Below are 20,995 nucleotides of genomic sequence, written 5' to 3' on the forward strand. Positions count from 1 at the left end.
ATCATGTTGCCTTAGTTCATTTTATCCCCTAGCTAAGTAGTCCTCAACCATCGGTCTGTGGATCAATTGGGGCTGCACAAGAAATCATTAATTATTTCCGTTTTATTATTATTTGAGTCTGAACTATCTTTTATTTTGAAAAGTCTTTTATTTTGAAAAATTACCATGTTTTCTCGCTTACATCTCGGTCACTTTAGCACCCAAAAGCAGCAAAATGAGTGGGAAACAAACATCTTTGGAAAGCTTCTTTGCCAAGGGAAAAAGGCCAAGTGATTTCCCAGAGATGGGTTGCGGCCGGAAGGGCATCCGCTGTGTAAAAACGTGCTGGATAAGTTGGCGGTTCATTCCGCTGTGGCGACCCCGGATTAATAAATGGTCTAAGCTGACAAGAAAATGAACGAATGAATGAAAAGGCCAAGTGAAAGAACTGCCAAGGAATGCATCACAAATGATGGCGGTCTTTTAGGGGCCGTTTGCATATCGCGTATTTCTAGAGTTTGCACAAGTTTGTTGTTTCCAACGGAGATGCATGGTTTGCGCGCACAAGCGGGGTGAAGCCATCGCACCAATGAACCCCGAGCCGCGAACGCACCGCAAGTCATCTGACAAGAATTGACCGATCAGCTTCAACTTGTATGGAATATTCACATTTTGGTAATATTAGTTTTCTCAGACAAACACAGAACACACCAACACTACAGTGCTTTGTACTTTAATCCATAAATAAAACTTGTATCAGAGCGACAGCAATGCTTTTTCAGCTTGTCATCCTCTGAGAAAACAGTTAATGGTCGCCAAGCAACCTAAGAAACACCGAAACACCCCCCGTCCATGGTAAAATTGTCAAGCATTGACCGCTCCGCAGTTATAAACAGGTTGAGGACCACTGCCCTAGCTGACGAAAAATGGACAAATTTGTAATGCGTTCTCCACAAAAAAAGACTCACTGATTTGCAAAAGACTCACTGATTTGCCTGGCAGCAGTCCTCACACTATTTGATGGAGCATAACAAATAACACGCAAGTATTAAATTGTAATGGCCTACATAGTTTTTTCCAGTGTGAACACTGATATTTTTGTTATTGAATTTCAAATAGGGCCAATTTAAAGGCCAAAGGCTTATGCTTTTCAGTAACAAATGGCCTGCTGATGTTTTGCTTTTATATTTTACATTAGGCTATTATTTGTGCATAAACATCTAGATATAGTAATAAACATATCATTTGTTTGAAAACAACATTTTTTGTCATCATGGCTCCGTTCTTCGTACGTGGATTACTCAGTTAGCTGGATTTGGATATTGACGATTTGACACGATTCAGGATCGTTTCGTTCTTCAAAGCTGATCCGAGAGTTGTTGTCATAGCAACAGTTCTGCTAGGTCAAACCTGATCGGGAGCAGGTTCAATTCATATAAACAGGATTAGATCGGCTCAGTTCAAGCAAAGATAATACAGAAAGTACGTTCCGAATTCTGATATTTTCTTACAGTAGTAGTTATATACACTTGGGAAAATGGTACACTTTTTTTAACTATATATATAAAGTTATAGTTATTAATAAAACAAATTAAGTTATACATATTAATAAAACGTATGCAATCTGCACCCTCGAAATGAAAGTACAAAGACTCACCTGGTGGTGCAAAGAGAAAACTTATTTATATGAACTTTTTAGATCGCTTTAGTACAAATTGTGTATAATAGAAATGCACAATATGTCACTTTTTTTTTAAAGCAATAATACATTTATGCAGTCATGAACATGTTTTGATAGTTAATATGCCAGTGTTTTGATGCTTCACAAAAGTTCCAGACGCCTTTACCAATATTAAAATGCTTTTGTAAACATCCAGTTATTCTTTACACCGATTAAAAAAACGGCTACTATAATAAAGAAAATCTTTTCTAAATGTGGAACTAAATACATTGATTTGCATTGAAATACATGATGAATACACTTGACACATGAAAGTGTAAAGCCTGCAGCTCACAACAAATGTGGAAGGTTATCGCGTGTCATATTTAACAAACCGTTTACTGCTAATTTGATGTAATTTTGCTCACATGGATAATTGAATATTAATCAGATGATGTCATTACGCAGCTGTGCCGTCAGCCAATCGCTGCATTACTGATCATGATTTCGAGGATCGATAGATCTGTCCTTCACAACACACACAGCGATCTCAGATCAGTTTATCCAGACATTCTAATCTGATTCGCGAACTTGTTTGAAGAACCAAATTAGCGAGAGATCAGTTATCAAGATTAAAAGATCCAGGATCTGCCAAATAATCTTAGATCATTTAAGCGAGGTACGAAGAACGGACCCCATTACTGCAAACTTTTATGAGCGGTAATATTATTAAATGTGGAGGGGGCCTCACAACATTTTAAAAGGGAGTCACAGGCAAAAAAAGGTTGGGAACCACTGTCATACTATATTTTCTCGATATACAAATATAATGATCTAACACCCCTAAAATTACAATAAACCTTTACAAATTTACATCACTTATAATACACTAAATAAAATATATATTTTGGGCCAAATGTTGAATAGTTAAAAGCAAAATTATTATGTTCCCGATTTCACAATTTTCAAACATTTAGTTTACCAGAGCAAATATATTTTTCACAGTGTTTCCTAGACTATTATTTCTTTTAGTTTGACTGGAATAAAAAGAAATATAAATAATTGTTAAGATTAATATTATTTTTACCCTTAAGAAATAATATTTTCAATTAGCAACAGGATAAACCACTGTGGTCTATCAATATGCCTAGTTAACCTAGTAAAGCCTATAAATGGCACTTTAAGCTAAATACTAGTATCTTTCAAAATAAGTAAAATGTAATGTACACTACCTGACAAAAGTCTTGTTGTTGATCCCAGTTGTAAGAGCAACAAATAATAACTTGACTTCTAGTTGATCATTTGGAAAAGTGGCAGAAGGTAGATTTATCTGATGAGTCATCTGTTGAGCTGCATCCCAATCATCACAAATACTGCAGAAGACCAATTGGAACCCTCATGGACCCAAGATTCTCACAGAAATCAGTCAAGTTTGGTGAAGGAAAAACCATGGTTTGGGGTTACATTTAGCATGGGGGTGTGCGAGAGATCCAGAGTGGATGGCAACATCAACAGCCTGAGGTATCAAGACATTTGTGCTGCCCGTTATATTACAAACCAGAGGAGAGGGCAAATTCTTCAGCAGGATAGCGCTCCTTCTCACACTTAACGCCTGTTTCACACCGCAAGCGTCAGCGGCGCGTGAGCAGAGCGTGAGCAGCGCGTATGTCAAGCAGTAGCAGCACGCAGGCGTTTGCCTTTCACACCAGCTGCGTCTGCAGAGCGCAGCTCTTCGGCAGCTGCTGCAGAGATCAACCTATCTCTGTCTATTCTATCTAGTTACCCATGTCTCTCTATATACAAATACACTTTTTAAACTTTTCATCTGCACCAAAGCCCCTCCTATGCTGTTTCTTTAACCTGCAAATGTTTATTTTACAAAATTTATACATCAAATAGTATGCTTCTCAAGCTAACTTATATGAGAAGTGTCTACAGTCAGAGGACAATCGCCTGTGATATCATGTCATTTGTTTTTTGATTGTCAGGTTGCTGTAGACCTAGTTATAGTCATATTTATACAATATAGTTATAATGATATTTATACATGATCAAACTAGTGTTACTTTCTCCGCTTCAGTGATGTCCAGCGGCAGAATTACAGCTCGTTAATTCATGCTCGTGCAGAGGATGAGACGGACAAAAGTAACCAATGCATGCCATTCTTTTACTTATTTTCGTGTTGTCAGGTTCACAGTGCAAACAGCTCCCGGTAGGAATAACTCGAGTAACAATAAAACAAAGCCAATTAAAACTTTCTTGCACTGCTCAGCTGCACAGAACACAGCGAGCTCACACAATCCAGTATGCGTGTCGAACTACACTACCCACAATACACTTCGCTATGGACTACAAATCCCGTAAATATTCTATTTCCCCTCTCCTACAACACTAGTGTGCAACTTAAGCAAACTGATACTAAAATTGTTTTACATTTGGTTTTGTAGTTCGGGCCTAAATAAATGTTTGTTGCTGTTTTTAATCGTTTTAAGTTCATTTGAATGACTATATATAAACCATTTGACATTATTAACGCATTTATTGGGTAAAATTGCTACTTTTTACTGTCATTCAATGTGTTTTGGTCATTATCAATGCACTGTCACTTTAATTGAGCGTGAGCAGCGCGTCAAAAATAGACCCAGCGCCGAAACTATCGCTGCACTGCTGCTTCGGCGACGCTCTGACGCGCTGCTGCTGCGTGCGGTATGAAAGCTCTAATCTGTTAACATGGACGCCGAAAACACACGCGCTGCTCACCCTCTGCTCACGCGCCGCTGACGCTTGCAGTGTGAAACAGGCGTAAGCCTCCACATTAAAATTCCTGAAAGCAAAGAAGGTCAAGGTGCTCCAGGATTGGCCAGCTCAGTCACCAGACATGAACATTATTTAGCTTGTCTGGGGTACAATGAAGGAGGAGGCATTGACGATGAATCCAAAGGACCTTGATGAACTCTGGGAGTCCTGCAAGAACGCTTTCTTTGCCATTCCAGTTGACTTTATTAATAAGTTATCTGAGTCATTGCAGAGATGTATGGATGCAGTCCTCCAAGCTCATGGGAGTCATACACAATATTAATTCTGTTTCCACCGCGCATGACTTTATATTCTATACTGGACATTATTTCTGTTAAGTGACAAGACTTTTGTCTAAGAAAGTCAGACCTTATGTCCTAATTAAATAATCCAAAATCAAGGCATGATCATATTTTATTTTGGTCAAATAAGCGTAATCTAGAGGCCTTTGCCTTTCATATTTGCCACTTCTGATACCAAATGATCAACTAGAAGTCAAGTTATTGTTAGTTGTTCCTAAAACTTGGATAGGCCACAAGACTTTTGTCAGGTAGTGTACTGTCATCATGACAAAGAACACAAATAATTTGATGTTATTATGTGAACTTATTTAAATGTGTTGAAAAAAATCTCTGTTAAACAGCACTTGGGAAATATTTGAAACGGAACAAGGAGTGCTAATATTTTGCCTTTTAAAATATGTATGTTTAATATAAAAAATTCAAGCAGTATTAAAGCCATTAAATTTACTGTATTTTGATGAATTATTTTAGATGTTAAGAAAATCCTAACAAGAAAAACAAAGTGCAATTAAAACCTTAAGGTAAAGTTTTATATTCGCACATTCGTTAAGTGACATGCTCCCTATATTTCACCATGGCACTTGGACTATTTGGTGTGAAATCACATGTAAGTATGACTTACAAAATAACATTAGGACTATTTATTTGACTATGAACAACGTTGCAGTGGCGCAATAGGTAGTGCTGTCGCCTCACAGCAAGAAGGTCGCTGGGTCGCTGGTTCGAACCTCAGCTCAGTTGGCGTTTCTGTGTGGAGTTTGCATGTTCTCCCTGCCTTCACGTGGGTTTCCTCCGGGTGCTCCGGTTTCCCCCCACAGTCCAAAGACATGCGGTACAGGTGAATTGGGTAGGCTAAATTGTCCGTAGTGTGTGAATGTGTGTGTGGATGTTTCCCAGAGATGGGTTGTGGCTAGAAGGGCATTCGCTGCATAAAAACTTGCTGGATAAGTTGGCGGTTCATTCTGCTGTGGCGACCCCAGATTAATAAAGGGACTAAGTCGACAAGAAAATGAATGAATGATATTATTAAGCAGAAAGTCTAAATGTGCGACTATAAAACCAACTTTACCTCAATGAAGACATTAGCACTCCCAAAGACTACATAAAACAAGCATAATAAACCCGCCCTGACCTGCACATAACCTTTGCATCACTTCCATACAGATTTTATAATCCATATTGTGGCATCTGCCAGCGAACACTCAAAAGCTTTAAACAGAATCCGCTTTGCTCAGATTTTAAGAAGCCAAACACTTACCCTGGCACTGAGTGTCCTTCTTGGCCGGCTCAAATCCCGGCATGCAGGTGCAGGCTCCCACTGGAACCATCCATTCGCCATCTCCGTTACAGTACAGCTTTAGAGGGACAGATTCCTCAGCGGCGTTTGGCACACAAGCTCCGGCAGCGATGACCAGAGAGGTAGCCTCGGCGCCAGTGGCCGTCTCTGGGAAGACAGCGAAGTTGGCAATGGAGGTGGAGCACTTTTTAAAGAAGACCCGGGCTGAGATCAGAGACATGCAGGCGCCCAGGTCCTGGAAGGCCAGGTAGAAACCAGCTTTGGAAAGAGGGCCGAAGCTCCGTACTTTGGTGTTGACGATTCCTGACTCCAGCAACGAGAAGCTTTCATCTGGGGCAATGGTGTCCACCTGAGATAATACAGAAAGTATGGATGCTCAAGAATATAAGACTGGGAACATTTTTCACTGTGGATGCACCTCATTTCTCATGACAAATTCTGTCATCATTTACTAGGTATGGGATGACAACTGCATCGGAAAAGACGTCAAACCTTTTCTGTTACGCTGTGTTTTTACAACTATTTAATGTAATTTTTAGGGCAATAATATTTCATGGTGTTACATTCAGTATGGGAGAGTGCGAGAGATCTGCAAAATGGATAGCGACATCAACAGCTTGAGGTATCAAGACATTTGTGCGGCTCATTACATTACAAGCCACAAAAGAGGGCAAATTCTTCAGCAGAATAGCGCTCATACTTCAGCCTCCATATCAAAGCAAAAAAGGTCAAGGTGCTGCAGTATTGGCCACCCCAGTTACCAGACATGAACATTATTGAGCATGTCTGGGGTAAGATGAAGGAGGATGCATTGAAGATGAACCCAAAGTTCATTCTGTTATACCGTGTGTTTACAACTATTAAATGTAGTTTTTTAGGGCAGCAGTACAGAAAAGGACCATCCACATCAAAACCAACTGGTCAGCTCACGATTTAGAAAACAAAATATAAAACAAATCACTTACAAACCAACATCCAAGACTGCTCTGAACCTGAACAGTCCAGTGGCTTACTTTATATCAAACGAAATGAAAGATATCCAAACATGCCTTTTCAAATTGTAAAGAAATCTGTGTTTACAAAACTAATGAAGATAGCAGAAGTCAATGATTTATTTGAATTATTTAGCCTTACACGTTCCAAAATATTTCTTAAAATTAAGAATATTGTGTTCAATGGGGAAAAAAGTTGTTAGTTTTCATTAGAATCATTGGTTATCATACCATCAGAATCTTAACCATTTACTCATGCAAGTCATTCAGAAATTTTGGACACATTAAAATAAAAAAAGTCTATCTATTAAAAAAATAAAAATAAAAAAAGATTATCTATTACTTGAAGATCATGCAGAAGTCACTTTCAAAGCAAAGTTTTATACTCTCAAGAGTGCCTGCTTCAAAATATATATAGATATAGAGATGGGCTCTTCTGAGTAGAACACAGTGCCCAGTGGACACCTTGATGTCAAAATGATATCAAGTTGTCATCAAAAAACATGTCAAAAACTACATTAAAAACCCATCAAAATGTCGACCGATGTGATGACAAAACCTTGAAGTCCATTTGACATCAACACATTGATGCCCTTTTGGCCATAAAAATAACTAAAACTATTATAAACAGGCACAGCGATTGGCAGCATACCAAACCAGCTGACTATCTGGTCCAACCACTGTCATTCTTCTATTAGACAAGGTACATGTAAACATGGCATACAGCTCAAGTAAGTACGCCATACCTGTCAACACTCCTGTCCTGGGAGTCTCCTGTATTTCAGTCCCATCTCCCATTTTGTTCTGTCTCCCGGAAAACTCCTAAAATTCCACTGCTACTCCCCTCTCTGTCCTCAGCTTTTTGGTATAGTCCCCGGATTACTGACCTTGGTAGTACTGACCAGGGATCCCAGTCTTCAGTTTGCCACCCCTTACCCCTTATATATTCCTGCCAAAACTCCCGTTTTTCCTGGGAGTCTCCCGTAATTTAGTCCCATCTCCCATTTTGTTCTGTCTCCCGGAAAACTCCTAAAAATCCACCCCTACTCCCCTCTCTGTCTTCAGCTTTTTGGTACAGTCCCCGGATTGCCAACCTTGGTAGTACTGACCAGGGATCCCAGACTTCAGTTTGCGACCCCTTACCCCTTATATATTCCTGCCAACACTCCTGTTTTTCCTGGGAGTCTCCCGTATTTCAGTCACAACTCCCGTTTTGTTCTGTCTCCCGAAAAACTCCTGAAATTTCACCCCTAATCCCCTATCTGTCCTCAGCTTTTTGGTACAGTCCCCGAATTGCCGACGTTGGTAGTACTGACCAGGGATCCCAGTCTTCAGTTTGCGACCCCTTACCCCTTATATATTCTCGCCAACACTCCCTTTTTTCCTAGGAGTCTCCAGTATTTCAGTCCCAACTCCTGTTTTGTTCTGTCTCCCGAAAAACTCCTGAAATTTCACCCCTACTCCCCTCTCTGTCCTCAGCTTTTTGGTACAGTACCCGGATTGCTGACCTTGGTAGCATAGATATATACACTAGATATTGCATAGGGACCCTGAGCATGCGTCAATAGCGCCGCCACATTGGTACAGTGCTCCCAGGACAAATGCCATTCAACCGCACTAGACAAGACAGTGTTATTACGTGAAGATGCTGGACTTTAGCGCTGTCTACGGGTGTACTAACAAGCAAACAAAGAAATCAAAGCACAAAGGCAGAACATTTCATAGGTAATATTACGTTTTTTTCTGGTTTTGTATGTTCTGAACTTTTGTGCTAATCAGGTAACGTTATTGATGATAACAGCCACTTACTGCATTCACCATAAGACAAAGAAGCTCCAACTCGCACTAAACACTCGGCTTATGCTAGTTTTGTTGAATAAAATCAGCAAACAATGCAAAAGAAATATAACAACGTGATACTGCGCTGCCAGAAACTTGTATTATTGTCGGATAACGTTAGTGAAAGAGTCGTACATAACGAGGGATTCATTCACAAACGAATCGCTCCCTCCGTCAGTATGAGCAGTGAAAGCAGGAGAGGAGGTGTGCTTCAGGACATGATTAAATCAAATTTAACAGGGAGGGTGAATAGTACATTTCTGTTCACACAAACACAAGCTTTTTGTCAGGAATGCCCGTGCGGTCACTGATCCATCAATGTAAAAAAGTGATGTAAAATTATAATTTTCGTAATTAGAAAAAAAAAAAAATTACATACTAACATCCAGGAAAACTCCCGATCATAGATATATGTGTATATGTGTATATCTCTGGCTTTGGATGGCCACAGTCCTCCACTGTACATTGGTCCCGCATTCATTTCAAAGGAGCGCTACCCTGTAGCAAGATGGCGGCGCTATTGACGCATTCCGTCCAATAGACAACAATAGGCCAGGCGACATCTAGTGTATATATCTATGACCTTGGAAGTACTGACCAGGGATCCCCCACCCGCCCCCCCTTCTCCCTGAAGTAAATGATGACAGGACTTCTTTCTTTAAAACCATACAGCCATTAAAGCAAAATATTGTAAAATTGTGCCATTAAGCAAAGTGATATAAGTTTCATAAGAGTATATAAAAGTAACATAAGAGTAAGTAGTCTAAAAGATGACATAATTTAAATTTTCCCTTTAAAAAATGCCTCCACTTAGCAAAGCATTTTAAAATTGTATCGTTATCCAAAGAGATATGTTTGTGACAACAAAAGAGTATGACAGAATTTTCCTTCTCTCTTTAAAATTAAACCTCCATTCAGCAAAACGTTGTAAAAATGTATCATTATGCAAAGTCTTAAACTAAAACAAGTGATTATTGTGGCTGACCTTTACATAAGGATTCTCCCTCCACGGTGGGCTGCTTGCCGTGGCCATGTCTCCGTCTGATTCATAGTAGAACAGATTAAAGGTCTCTTTACAGGAACCGGGGATGTTGGGAATACTGCCACAGTCCCGCACAGAGAACTTGAGCTCCACGTAGACTCGGAGGACTCCTCGACGGGGGATGAAGTCTGTACGGAGCCAGTTGTTCTGATTGGGCTCCAGCACGTTACAGACCTGGTAAGTCCTGATGGGGCTCAAGTGGTCATCATATCCGCTCACTTCCTCCCACTGAGAAGGACATAAAATACTGTCACTGATTGCGCGATCAACTTTCCCGGAATTAAATGTCCAATTGAAAAATGGCAGCAGATTCTATTAGACCTCTGGAATGGTGTAACGAGAGTGTGGTTTATCATAAGGTTCTACCGCAGCACTTCTTTCAGATAAAACTAGCACAAGTGAAGCCAAGTAAAACATGTGACCTTCATCACATTTAGTATATAGAAATCTTTCTTGTGTATAGTTTCAATTGAATGTGACATGGTGTAAGCAGGTGGAATGCAATAAAGCCAGACATAAAGTTTAAAGGGAATAGTTCACATTAAAAAATATAGAATAATTTATTTATGCACCCTTCGCTTGTTCAAAACCTATTTGAGTTTCTTTCCCCTGAAAAAAAAGAAAAATGCTGGTAACTTGCACACATTGACTACTATAGCATTTTTTTGTTCCTACTACTAAACCCAGTGAGTGCCAGCAACCAGCACTCTTCAAAACAGGGCTGCTCGATTTTGGGAAAAATCATAATCATTATCATTCATTTATTTTCTTTTTGACTAAGTCCTTTTATTAATCTGGGGTCAACACAGCGGTATGAACCGCCAACTTATCCAGCATATGTTTTATGCAGGGGATGCCCTTCCAGCTGCAACCCATCACTGGGAAACACCCATACACACTTATTCACACACATACACTATGGATAATTTAGCCTACCGAATTCACCTATAGCACATGTCTTTGGACAAGAGCACCCAGAGAAAACCCACGCAAACACTGGGAGAACATGCAAACTCCACACAGAAACGCCAACTGACTCAGCAGGGGCTCGAACCAGCGACCTTCTTGCTGTGAGGCGATTAAGCTACCCACTGCGCCACCTTGCTGCCATAACCATGATTATTTTAGTCATAGTTGTAGCCACGGTTATCTTAAGCAATTATCAGTGGGTTATATATGTAGAAAGTTTTGGAGAACAGATCTATAAACTATATGCAGTTGAAGTCAGAATTATTAGCCCCCTTTGAATTGTTTTTCTTTTAAAAATATTTTCCAAATGATGTTTAACAGAGCAAAAAAAAAACTTTCTCTTTCTCTTCTGGAGAAAGTCTTATTTGTTTCATTTCGGCTAGAATAAAAGAAGTTTTATATTTTTTTTTATGAACCACTTTAAGGTCAAAATTATTAGCCTTTTTTTAAGCTATATTTTTTTCGATAGTCTACAGAACAAACCATCGTTATATAATTACTTGCCTTTTACCCTAACCTATATATATATATATATATATATATATATATATATATATATATATATATATATATATATATATATATATACATACATACATACATACAACAGTTCTGTCTGGTTCTTGAATCTGATTGGCTAATAGCCGTGAGATATTTAGGTAATATCAGCATACATACAGCTTCTTTACCCATGTATAATGTATCACTCCGCTTGCAAAGAGTTCCAAGCAAGCTATTTAAAGATACAAAATTTCAAACCGTCTCAGCGAATCCGTTTAGCAAAACAGACATTGCAAATGATACATTTTTCGTGAACGTATCCTTCCATATTAGCTATGAAAGCCCATCAGATGAAGAAGAAGATGAAAAGCCGACATCAATGGAGCAAACTGCAAGAAGTGTAGCTGTTACATCAGCAGATTTGGACTATTTAGAAAAAAATCGGCATGACTACAACACTGTGCGGCAAACTGTACGGGCCGTAAATTGTTTAAAGACATGGTTGGCTGAAAAAGAGCTCAATATCAACCTCAAACATCTTGAGTTATGAAGTAACTCGGCACTTCTTCTTAGATCTAAAGTGTCGTTAGAATCTTTAAAAGATGCTTGCTCAGCTGTTTAACCCTTTCAGGCTCAAATTAAATTTTGGAAACAGGCAAAGTCTATGCTTTTAACTGTTGCAAATCAGCAACGCCTGCCTTGAGAGGGTTAACTGACAGCTTATGATTTGAATCCAACGCAGAAGAAAGTAGTTCCTCAATCAAAAGGGTTTTTGAGACTCTCCATGTTTGATTTTGTTTTTAAATACACAATTATGCCGTTAAACAGTTGTATAAACGCAATATCACACTCGTAGCAATGTGATATGGCTGTATATCGGCACTGGTGGGGGCACTAAGGCACTCAGCCGCAGATATACAGCCATATCGCACTGCTACTCATGTGATATTGCTCATATATATATATATATATATATTAGTGGTGGGCCGTTATCGGCGTTAACGTGTTGACTCTTATCGCGCAATAAAAAATATCGCCGTTAATCTATTGTCAAAGTTGGGTTGGGAGCTGGGTCTTCTTCTACGCAAGCTATGTTGACTTTTGCCTTGATATTATAGCGCGGATGTATACCTGACCGGTGAGCTGTCTGACAAAAAAGTGCCCTTCCTTGAATACCCATCAATGAATGAAACAAATACATTTTCAAGTGAAACTGAGCTTTGCAGTAGAACAAACGCGTACTGCTGGAGAGAGGATGGGATATGATGCAATAATCATTTAATCTTGATAGCTACGTTTTAAAATTATGAATGATGTTTTTTCATAATTGTCGGAGGTCAAAATCGAAACTGAATTTCAATTAACTGTACAGCCCTACTTCAAAATATCTCCTTATGTGGTCAGCAATTATATGAGAAACAATAAATTAGGTAATTGTCATTTTTGGGTGAGCTATCCCTTTAAAACTGCGGTTTTTCTTTTTTGTAAATAACACAACACACCATGTATTTTATGAGCCAGCACATCTTCCAAACCTTGTGTTTGTTTTATCCTGAATCACTGTAGAGAGTCTATAAAAGTGTTTATATTCTGAGTTTTTAAGATGTGTGGAGTCGATCCCTGCTGCGAAGTCGCCCGGTACCTGTGTGACTCATCATATCCATACCCACTGAGAACTACAATGTTCTTCTGCAAGAAACATGCCGTTTTATTTATTTATTAACTGCTAGACTGCCACTAGCTATACTGGTTGCCTGAAGTTTGTCCCAATCAGCTGTGGCCTTGACAGGACTGTCAATCGCTTGATTTTAATTTATGTAATGCTGCGCTAAGCAAGTCTCACCCACAGTGAAATTTAATCAGTGCACAATCTTTTTGAGTATTATTGTAAGGAACAATGAATAATGTTATTATTATTAATATTATTTTTGTTATTATTATTATTATTACTAACTGGGAGATTTAACCCTAAAAAACCTATTTGAGGGTCTTTCTTTTGTTGAACACAAAAGATGAAATTGTAAATGTTGGTAGCTGGAACCCATTGACTTCCATATTATTTGTTCCTTCTACTATGGAGCTCAATAAGTGTTCAATGAATGACCATCATTCTTCAAAATAGCTTCTTTGGTATTAAACTGAAAAAAAGAAATTATGGAAATTATTTTAAAGCATTGTGAGTTTCTTTATTTTGTTTAATACAAAATAAGATATTTTGAAGAATGTTGGTAGCTGGAACTCATTGACTTCCATAGTATTTTTCTTATCCTATTACGGAAGTCAATGAGTTCCAGCAATCAGCATTCTTCAAAATATCTTCTTTTGTGTTCAACACAGGAAAGGGACTCATAAAGGTTTAAAAACCACATGAGGGATAGTAAATGAGGTAAATTTCAGTTTTAGATGAATTATCTGTTTAATCAATTAATAAATACAAAAATAGAAGCGTTTCATACAATGACTATAGTGATTTTTAAATGACTAATATTATTAAATTAATTTTAATATTACCAAATTTAAATAACTAACATTAATATTTTGGGTCATAAAATGCTGTGTTGGAAAGAAAACATTGTACTACTACTACTATTATTATTATTATTAATATATTTTATATTGTTTCTTTGAAAACATTACAATAATAATAGCTTTTATGTAATAATTTAACCTTGAATAGAAGTAGAAACAGAAAAAAAATCATATTAGCCATATTAAGGCAAGATTCAAGCTGTAATGTCAATTATCTATTCAACCATGCCTTTTGTAATAACTAAATATTCTTGATTTTAAAATAAATATTAAAATGTATACACACACACAGACACGTATGTTCAAGGTTTTAGGAAAGCTTTTTTTTTGTAATGATACAAATTGAGTATTTGCATTTGCTGCTCATTTTTACATTACATTTCTGTCCCATTTTCAAGGTCAGAATGGACCAACAAATAGAGTCTGGAAATTCGTAATCAGACGAACCCTAAATATCGCTGATTGTTACTCCGATGACAGCTTTAAGTCGAGCCCCGAAGCAGCACTAAATGGAAGCAGGAATAATGAACGACTCAAATGCTCAATTAAATTCATGTCGGTGGTTAGGGTAAATAGAAATGCTTTCTCAAAGGTGACATTTGGGTTCCCTGAACTTCTCACAACACAATTAAGAGGCATCGCAGCGAGAGGTAGCATGTGTTTATCTCCAGGTGTGAAGGAACACATTACTTATGATGATGCATGGCTTTTGAGATGCCAGACATCGAGCACCAGCCTGCGGAATAGGGCTGAGCTGCTTAAGATTGTTTCCATGGCAACCCATCATTTCCATTGACTGACTTCGCATGCACATTCCAAAGACAAATCATAGTACGGGAGCAAGTGGATTTGGATGGTGTGTGTGTGAGGCTTAAGGTCAGAGTCGCTGGTTAATTTCTTCACCAGTCACATGTGTAAAATAAACTGCTGCTCTGAGTCTTGAGAGTCTTTCTACTTTTATTTGTCTTGCTCATTAAAGGGATAGTTCAGCCCGATTGCAGAAGGAAATGTACCTTTTTTTACATATTGTCAGAAATGTGGCTAATTCATACAAATAAACTCGTAAACGTACGTTTTTTAAAAGAAGGTGTGCCCCTAAACCCCACCCCTAAATTTACCTCTCATTGGGGGATCTCAAATTGTATACAATTTATGAATGAAGCCCAGTTTACACTAATACGTTTTAGTTTTAAAACTGTATTTTAGAACTGAAACGATTTACATCCACAATGGCGTTTTACCTAATGTTTCTAAAAAGATCTTCGTCCACACTATACTGCTGAAAACGTACCTTGTGACCACACACACACACACTCTGGCATGCACTGAAGCGTATGCGGACGTCTGATCTCCAGGCAGTCAGCAGGTGCTTTGAGCACACCTCCCCAGGTGAGAGCAGCGCACGTCGGACAGTTCATCAAGGATTTAGCGCTGGATGTTATCTCACTATAGCTGTTAAATGTGATATTTAATTAATCTGGTCTCTATCTAACGACTCTTCGGCCTTTTGAATTGAATACTTGTTCTTAGGTAACACATTTTGGCTGAGCGCAAAGATAAGTTAATATATTCATTTAACCACGTACATTAATTCTACACAACTGACTGTTTGCCTTAATTTCCTATATTGTATAAACTTCATGTACGTTATACTTTGGCCATTATTGATTATTAAACTCATATTCTTCAAAAGAGACAGGGTATGCTTCATATTTTCCGAAGAAAATGAATGGAGGTAGGTTACGTTATAGGTTTCATTTTGTTATGAATAAGCATACAGTGAAGATGACGGTCATACACATGTGTAGCTACATGATGTCTTAACATTTTTGGTGTTTGTTAAGTGGTTACAGTTCTTCTCAGTCGCTCTGATACATTTCTTAGATCAAAATTGAAAATTTCAAAACACTAAGTGCATTTCTAAAGACAGCACGTACAAATAGCTAAACACCATGGATTACCTGCAAAATCCAGTCTCTTGCTCAAAATCCTTTATTCATCTCAATAAATGTCAATGAGTGCCTCAGTCGGGCCCGTGCAGAGACTGTCCAAAGGGCGGGAGGGGTAGGGTTTGTTGTTGTTGTTGTTGTCGTGCGCGTACTCAAGAAAGGTGTTCTCGCGCTACTGAAGGGTGGTAGGGGGAGGGGGGTTCGTCGTGGGGGCACTTTTGATCATTTTGGAAGGGCACTTTCTATCCAAGACTAAAAAGGGCTTGTGCACTGCACAGGTTCAGCCCTATGTGTGCGCGTGCCTGGTCTCAGTGTCATCACAATCACATGTGCTTGGGCTCTAATTTAACTATCTAGGCGCAAAGTCCGAATCCACTTTTGCAATCTTATGGACGAAAAAACATGCTCTCCGCCGTGGCGCATGGTCTAACAGGGTTGAGCTTTTTCTCTTAATGAGTTATGGGTGTGTTTTGAGAATAAACCAATCAGGGTCTCATCCCCCATTCTCTTTAAGAGCCAGTTGCGACGCGGCATGGCGCCTTTGCTATTTACATGGTGGACTTTGTAAATGTAAAAACTCAGCGCTTCACTAGTGAGAAAACAGTTCAACAGACCATCTGCAATGAGAGGATAAAGAATGAGCCTCCTCCAATCGGCCTTTACTTTCACTTTCTCTCTTTCGTGGATAAGGAAACGTGTTGTACGCACAGACATTAGCCTACATTATAATTTTGTTTGTTAAGCGCAATGATTTGTTTCAAAACTATTTCTAAATTCAGTTCTAAATTCCATCAAACAAATAAATTAGCAATAATAACGAAGTGTGGTTAGTTATAACTAAACACACATGCTTTGCCACATATGGTCCAAAACCTGAAAGGTGGAAAAATCTCAGCTTGTTTTTAATAAAACAAATATAATTATGCACAAAATAAATAATACTAACAATAATAATATTATTATACAAAAGCAAGTTGTCATGAATAAACTTAAAAAAGCCCCCCGAGATGAAGAAGGCATGAAGGCAGTGGTTTTTATATTTATGTAGAAAGTTATAATTTTTGAAATATTTTAATCCTTTAATTCTTTTTTATTTGTAAAAATATTTGTATATTGATGTACATCCTGTGTGTTTTAAGCAATGTGTAAAAGCAAAGGGCACAACTAGCTCGCTCTGCGACGGACTCTATAGCACACTCTATTTTAGTTCCTCAAAATAGCAACACATCTTAATACATCTCTTTTCACGACCAGAACACCAATGAGTCCAGAAAGTGAAACTTGGATTTACTATTTTAACAACGTGGCACAAAACGGGAAAATTAAGGTTGCGCTGGTCTGAAAATAGCAACACATCGGGGCAATCACGTCTTGCCCCTTATTGCGCCAAGTGTATGATAGGGCTCAATATGTCAGTGAATTTAAGACATTTTAAGGCCTAAAAATTTAGGCTTTGAAATTTAAAACATTTTAGGACTTTTTAAAACCCAGTGGACACCCACTAAAAACCATAAAGCACTTTTCATTTATCTTTTATTGTTTTCATTTGTGCCTTATTTTTTGTATATTTTATGCAGATGCCCTCACCAACAAAATCATCCCAATCAATGTAAAATCAAGATTTTTTTTTCTGAAGAGAATTACTTGTGAATTATATTCAAATTGCAATATACACTTGTAGTCAAAATTATTAGCCTTCTTGTATAATTTTTTTCCACCCCAACATCTGTTTCTTGGAAAGATTTTCTCAACACATTTCTAAACATAAGTTTCAATAACTCATTTCTAATAACTTTTATCTTTGCCATGATGACAGTACACAATATTTGACTAGATATTTAGATTGTTTAAGATACTAGTATTCAGCTTAAAGTGACATTTAAAGGCTTAATTAAGTTAATTTATTTATTTACTTTATTTATTTATACTGTACAGGGACAATGTACAACATGACATTTTGTGCCAGAGTTAGCTATAAAGCTAATTTACATCTGTAGTCCCTGGGCAGGAAGTAACAAATTTAACAGTTATAACAAATACAATATACACTTACAGTACAATAAATACAATACATCATTTGTCAATAAAATGAAATCAAATCAGTGGCTGCATATTTGATTTTGTTTTAGCCAAATTTTAAGAACAGTTTTAAAATTATTAAAAGTGCTGCTCTCTCTGATATACACTGGTATTTTATTCCATCTTCTTTAATTAGGCAAGTTAGAGTAATTGTCCAAGTCATTGTATAACAATGGTTTGTTCTTTAGGCGATTCATTGCTATATGGTTTAAGGGGACTATTGATATTTACCTTAAATGTTTTTTTTTATTAAAAACTGCTTTAATTCTAAAAGAAAATAGTATTATTGGAAATACTGTGGGAAAGTGCCTTGCTCTGTTAAACATCATTTGGGAATTATTTTTAAAAATTATTTTTAAAAAATGGGATAATAGTTCTGACTTCAACTCAATGTACATTGCAGAAAAAGCAGAAAATCGTCAGTTTTTTCCCAATATCATGCATCCCTAGTGCTTGTGTTGATTAAAATGCTCTTTTTATTTGGACAGGAACAAAAAAATGCCCCAAAACTCACCCCGCTTTCAGGATAGGTGGTCCACGCCAGCTCTGTAGTAGCCCACCTGCTGTCCATAAGAGTCTCTGCAAAACAAGCAATCAATGAGGCTCAGTAAACAGCGAAAACCTCCCTTCCAAACACACAACAGAGCATCGTCGCGTTAAAAACCGTAATTTGCCCAGCGACATATCAAAGCACTTCACTCATTTGAATTCCCTGCATACTCTGAGCAAGGCCTAATCACTGTTTTCAGTCTGCACACTAATAACGCCATCCGCATTTATCTCGCCGCTCCAGCTCTGGCCTGTGGCTGATCTGAGAACAGATCCTGTTGCGTACCGCAGGGATGCTCGCAGGGCCGGTGACATTCTGCATCCCAGGCGCTCGCTGTTCTTTAAACACACTCCGATCAGTGGAGCAAAACTGTGTGAGCCGGCTTCCGCGAATTAACCGCACATGCCAATGTTTTATTCACTTTGCAAGTCTGCGTTTCGATGAAGCCGATGTGACACACACACACACACACACATCTGTGAGCAAATACATGGAATATTTAGAGCAGAACATCAACTTAGCTGATTAATGTGCGCATGATAACCGTACACATGGCGTTTATGGGGATTGTACACCTCGCTTTAACAGCGCTGTAAATCACAGAGAGGGAGTTCATTGTGTGATGAAATAGCTGTAAGGGTATCTCGGCGTGTGAAATATTCATCTAATTGGAGGGAAGTTCTTTTGATGCTTTGATCAATTCCTCATGACCGCATTGAGTCTTTCCTTACGGCTCTTTGCATCTGTGCGTTTTGGCTGTATTGTGGAGCACGGCATCACGATGCTTCTTTTTTTTTTCGTACACGTTGCAGCTCATTGCAGTCTGTTTCACACAAACGAGTGTACAGGATGTACTTTGAAACTTTGGTATTGTAGAGTCAGCAGATGTACAAAACGTCTCATTATATTTTCTGAAATCTCTTCCGAACTCCCCTAGAGTTTGAGGATGGGAAAGTACAAAGGAACACAAACAATCTTTGGAGGGAGTTTGTGATGTTTGTGAGGTGGAAAAATAAGAGCGGCACTTATACTGTTTTATTATAAAAATCACATTTGTAAAAGTATAACTGGATTTCTGTTGGACAATCAATTGTCATATGTGATATATTGAAGATAAATTATGATATATATACAGTTGAAGTCAGAGTTATTAGCCCTCCTGAATTATTAGCCCCCTTATACACTGAAAACCCTAATAAGTTGACTGAACTTAAATAATTGAGTAAACTTGTTGGCTCAATTTCATTAAGTAATGGAGTCTCCCAAAACTTGCATGTTTAAGTTTATTTAACTTGCCAGTTTTGTCAGAATTACACACACACACACACATGTATGTATGTATATATATATATATATATATATATATATATATATATATATATATATATATATATATATATATATATATATATATATACATACACATATATATACACATATATATACTGTATACACACACACACAGTTGAAGTCAGAATTATTACCCCATACCATTTAAAACTGCTTTTATTCTAGCTGTAATAAAACAAATAAGACTTCCTCCAGAAGAAAAAAAATATTATCAGACATTATTACAAGATTTCCTTTTTCTGTTGAACATAATTTGGGAAATATTTAAAAAAGAAAAAAAAAATACAAAGAGGGCTAATAATTCTGCCTTCAACTATATATATATATATATATATATATATATATATATATATATATATATATATATATATATATATATATATATACATACATATATATATACATATATATATATATGTGTGTGTGTGTGTGTGTGTGTGTGTCCATGTGTGTAATAAAATACTGTGAAAACAGAAAATAGTTATATTATACATTATAATGAATCATTATACCTGAAGCCATTTGTTTTCTGATTTAAAAAAGCCCTTACACTTAAAAGGTTGCACATCTTAGAATTTTAAAGTCCACATTTGTGAAAATGACCTATTGTGAAAATCACCTAAGGATTATTTATGATTTTTAGCTCACCACACATCTTACGTTTATGCAGTTTCATGGTACATAAGTTAAATTAACTCATATTTTTGAGTGATAGGACCAAAATGCTAAATTTTAAGTTATGTTCAGTCAACTAAAGACAACATTAGGGTTTACACTGTATATTTTTTCGCCAATTCCTGTTTAACAGAAATATTTCAACACATTTCTTAACATAATAACTCATTTCTAATAACTGATTTCTTTTATCTTTGCCATAAGGACAGCACATACTATTTTAACTATATATATATATATATATATATATATATATATATATATATATATATATATATATATATATATATATATATATATATATAGTTAAAGTCAGAATTATTAGCCCTCTTTGTATTTTTTTTTTTTTATATTTTCATGATACTACACTGTAAAAATCCCAATAAGTCAAGGTAACTCAAACCATTTTAGGAAATTAATTGCAACAAACCATTTAAGTTCAAAAACTAATCCTAATGAGTACTCTGAACTTAATCTATTTCAGTA

At 37.2% G+C, this 20,995-nt stretch overlaps 1 protein-coding gene across 3 annotated transcripts in view; it reads right to left on the bottom strand.

Annotated features, from left to right (window-relative positions):
* ephb3a (eph receptor B3a) overlaps window positions 1-20,995 on the bottom strand; it is a 93,592-nt gene that overhangs the window by 63,142 nt on the left and 9,455 nt on the right. For all 3 annotated transcript variants that reach the window (XR_015477531.1, XR_015477532.1, NM_131097.2), the window contains 3 exon segments: window positions 18,449-18,513; window positions 9,851-10,135; window positions 5,996-6,383 (listed from right to left, as the gene is read on the bottom strand). Coding sequence is in view for 1 of the 3 variants with exons in the window: in NM_131097.2 (NP_571172.2) it covers window positions 5,996-6,383; window positions 9,851-10,135; window positions 18,449-18,513 (738 nt within the window). In the remaining 2 variants the exon portion in view is untranslated.

Source organism: Danio rerio, chromosome 2 (genome assembly GCF_052040795.2).
Source record: "Danio rerio strain M-AB ecotype USA chromosome 2, GRCz13ab, whole genome shotgun sequence".
NCBI lineage: Eukaryota > Metazoa > Chordata > Actinopteri > Cypriniformes > Danionidae > Danio > Danio rerio.